At 46.9% G+C, this 2,768-nt stretch overlaps 1 protein-coding gene across 1 annotated transcript in view; it reads left to right on the top strand.

The window, feature by feature from the left end:
• The window catches only part of MED21 (mediator complex subunit 21), a 6,510-nt gene continuing 3,742 nt past the window's right edge, over positions 1 to 2,768 (top strand). Inside the window, exon 1 of the mRNA XM_006758924.2 lies at positions 1 to 84. Within this exon, the coding sequence (XP_006758987.1) occupies positions 43 to 84 (42 nt within the window). The 5' untranslated portion in view covers positions 1 to 42. The remainder of the gene's footprint in view (positions 85 to 2,768) is intronic.

Genomic DNA, 2,768 nt, shown 5'->3' with positions numbered 1-2,768 from the left:
GTGTACCAGCAGCCGCAGCCTTCTTCTCACTCAGAGAGAAACATGGCGGATCGGCTCACCCAGCTGCAGGACGCCGTGAACTCGGTGAGCAATTCCACTCGATTAGCCTCCGTCTTCCCGTTTTCTCGGTAAAGCGAGGAAGGAAAAGGGGCTCGAGACGCGACACCCGGGAGTGGAGGGCGGACCGAAGCGTGAGGGCGCGCCGCGGCCTCTTTCCGCGGGGAATCCGGGAGCGTCTCTGTGCCCGGCCTCTCAGACCTCCCGGTCTTGTCCCGTCCTCCGGGAACAGCTGTTTTGTTAGGGATGCTGATAGGATCTCTTCCTGTTTGGGAGGTGGGGAGAAGTGGCGGCCGCGCTTCCCCTCTAATCAGTTTTAACCCGCGGGGGAGAACCTGTGCTTTGGTGATTGGATCAGTGGCCGTTGGCCGAGTGTATCCTTTGCCAAAGCTTTCGTGTTGGCGCGGGAGTGATGGCGAGGTGAGAAGTTTTGTTTCCTCTCAGTTGGCACCTATAAAGACCAAGGATCTCGCCCCATGCCTTGGCCACTCCCCAGCATAAAACAGATTGGGGGGAAAGTGACAGCTCAGTGGTAGTGAGTTTTCTAATCCTCGTATATTTCCATTCATTTAAGTCTTGTTTAGTTTCTCCCCAAGAGCCTACCTCCTATTGAAGGGCGTGTCTTATCTTGTAAGTAGCCCCCGTCCCCCCTACTTTCCTCCTTCGGATGATTGTTCTTGATACGCCCACGTGGAACATATCTGCAAACCATAGGATTCATGTACTTATTACCATTAATAAATAGTTTCCTATTGATAGTTATATTTCTCATTGTCATTCTGTTTATACTTTGATGTCCCGGGTAAGATGCCTTTGAAAAGAGAGAGAATATGTTGATTGGAAAATCTAAGTACCTGGCCCCTGGCCAGTGTTTTCACACAGGCTGCTACAAAGTTTTGTTGCATGTTTTTGTACACTTGAGGAGTGCATCTGCTTGTGAGAAACTGATCTACCCCGTGTGTGTATAAAAGACGGCCTTTCAAGGCCGAGAGGACCAGCCCCTAAATGTTGATGAATTCACCGAGATAAATTCTACCTAGTGGTGACTTTCCTGGGTTGCCAGACAGCCTCCCTCAGGAAGATACTCCTTTGAGGTTTTACAAAATCCAGTCGGAGTGATGCTGTTGGATAGAAATGATATTTAGGGAAATGTTCCATATTCATACCTGTCTTGTAGCCAGAAGGAGAGTGAAAACAAAGTTAATATGGCCTTAACGCCAGGGTTGGCATGCTGGTCATTGGATTTTGGAGGGAAACCTCTAGGTTTACTAGTATTGAGTGCCTACAGTATATATAAGCACATGTCATGTTTACAGAGAGATGCTTACAGAGTTTACAGTCTGATTAGAAAGATGTCATATACTCAAGGGACAGCCTATATAATAAAGAGGCAATATGCAAATTGACCATCACACCCTCGCACAAGATGGCCGCCCCCATGTGGTCACAAGATGGTTGGCAGGGGAGGGCAGTTGGGGGTGACTGGGCCAGGTGGGAGCAGTTAGGTGTCAATCATGCCGAGGGCAGTTGGGGGCGACCAGGGCAGTTAGGGGCAACCAGGCGGCAGGGTAAGGCAGTTGGGGGCAACCAGGCTGGCAGGGGAGGGCAGTAGGGGGTGACTGGGCCGGCAGGGGAGGGCAGTTGGGGGCAACCAGGGCAGTTGGGGGTGACTGGACTGGCAGGGTAGGGCAGTTGGGGGTGACCAGGCTGGCAGGGGAGGGCAGTTCGGGCAATCGGGCCGACAGGGGAGCAGTTAGGCGTCGATCAGCCTGGCAGGGGAGTGGTTAGGGCAGTGATGGCAAACCTATTGAGCTCAGCGTGTCAGCATTTTGAAAAACCCTAATTTAACTCTGGTGCCGTGTCACATATAGAATTTTTTTGATATTTGCAACCATAGTAAAACAGACTTATATTTTTGATATTTATTTTATATATTTAAAGGCCATTTAACAAAGAAAAATCAACCAAAAAAAATGAGTTTGCGTGTCACCTCTGACACGCGTGTCATAGGTTCGCCATCACTGCATCACCGGGTTAGGGGGTGATCAGGCAGGCAGGCAGGTGAATGGTTGGGAGCCAGCAGTCCTGGATTGTGAGAAGGATGTCCGAATGCCGGTTTAGGCCCAATCCCATAGGCAGTTGAACATCCCCCGAGGGGTCCCAGATTGGAGAGGATGCAGGCTGGGCTGAGGGGGGACCCCCCGCCTCAGTGCATGAATTTTGTGCACCAGACCTCTAGTTTTAAATAATATAAAAGCAGTATGTGGTTAGAGAGGTATAATTGAATCAAGTGTTTTAGCTGTAAGTGCTGTAGTAAATTGGAATATAGAGTAAATTCCCTAAAATAGAGGGAATCTTCTTAGCATTTATCTGAATTAAAGTATTTTTAATGAGTTTTATGTTTATATAATTTTATAAAAATGTTAACATTTCTAAAATTCATTCATAATTCCACCAAGATAACATTTGTTTTACACTCTAAGAACTCTGTAAGGGCAGAAACTGTCTAGTTCTCTGTATCTCTGTAATGTTTATACATATACAGTACATGTCAAAAAATTGATTTGTGATAATATTTGTTGAGTAAATAGATCTTGAGAGCTTTTGAAGCACAGAGCAGATAGCCACTGTGTTGAATATTTTTTATGTTTTCTCTGTTCCTCATAACAATACTGTAATGTAAGAATGTTCCCAATTTAAAAATTTTTAAA

Source organism: Myotis davidii, unplaced genomic scaffold (assembly GCF_000327345.1).
Source record: "Myotis davidii unplaced genomic scaffold, ASM32734v1 scaffold535, whole genome shotgun sequence".
Lineage (NCBI taxonomy): Eukaryota > Metazoa > Chordata > Mammalia > Chiroptera > Vespertilionidae > Myotis > Myotis davidii.
Note: the sequence above shows the minus strand (reverse complement) of the source record. Positions and strands in the feature narration are given on the sequence as shown.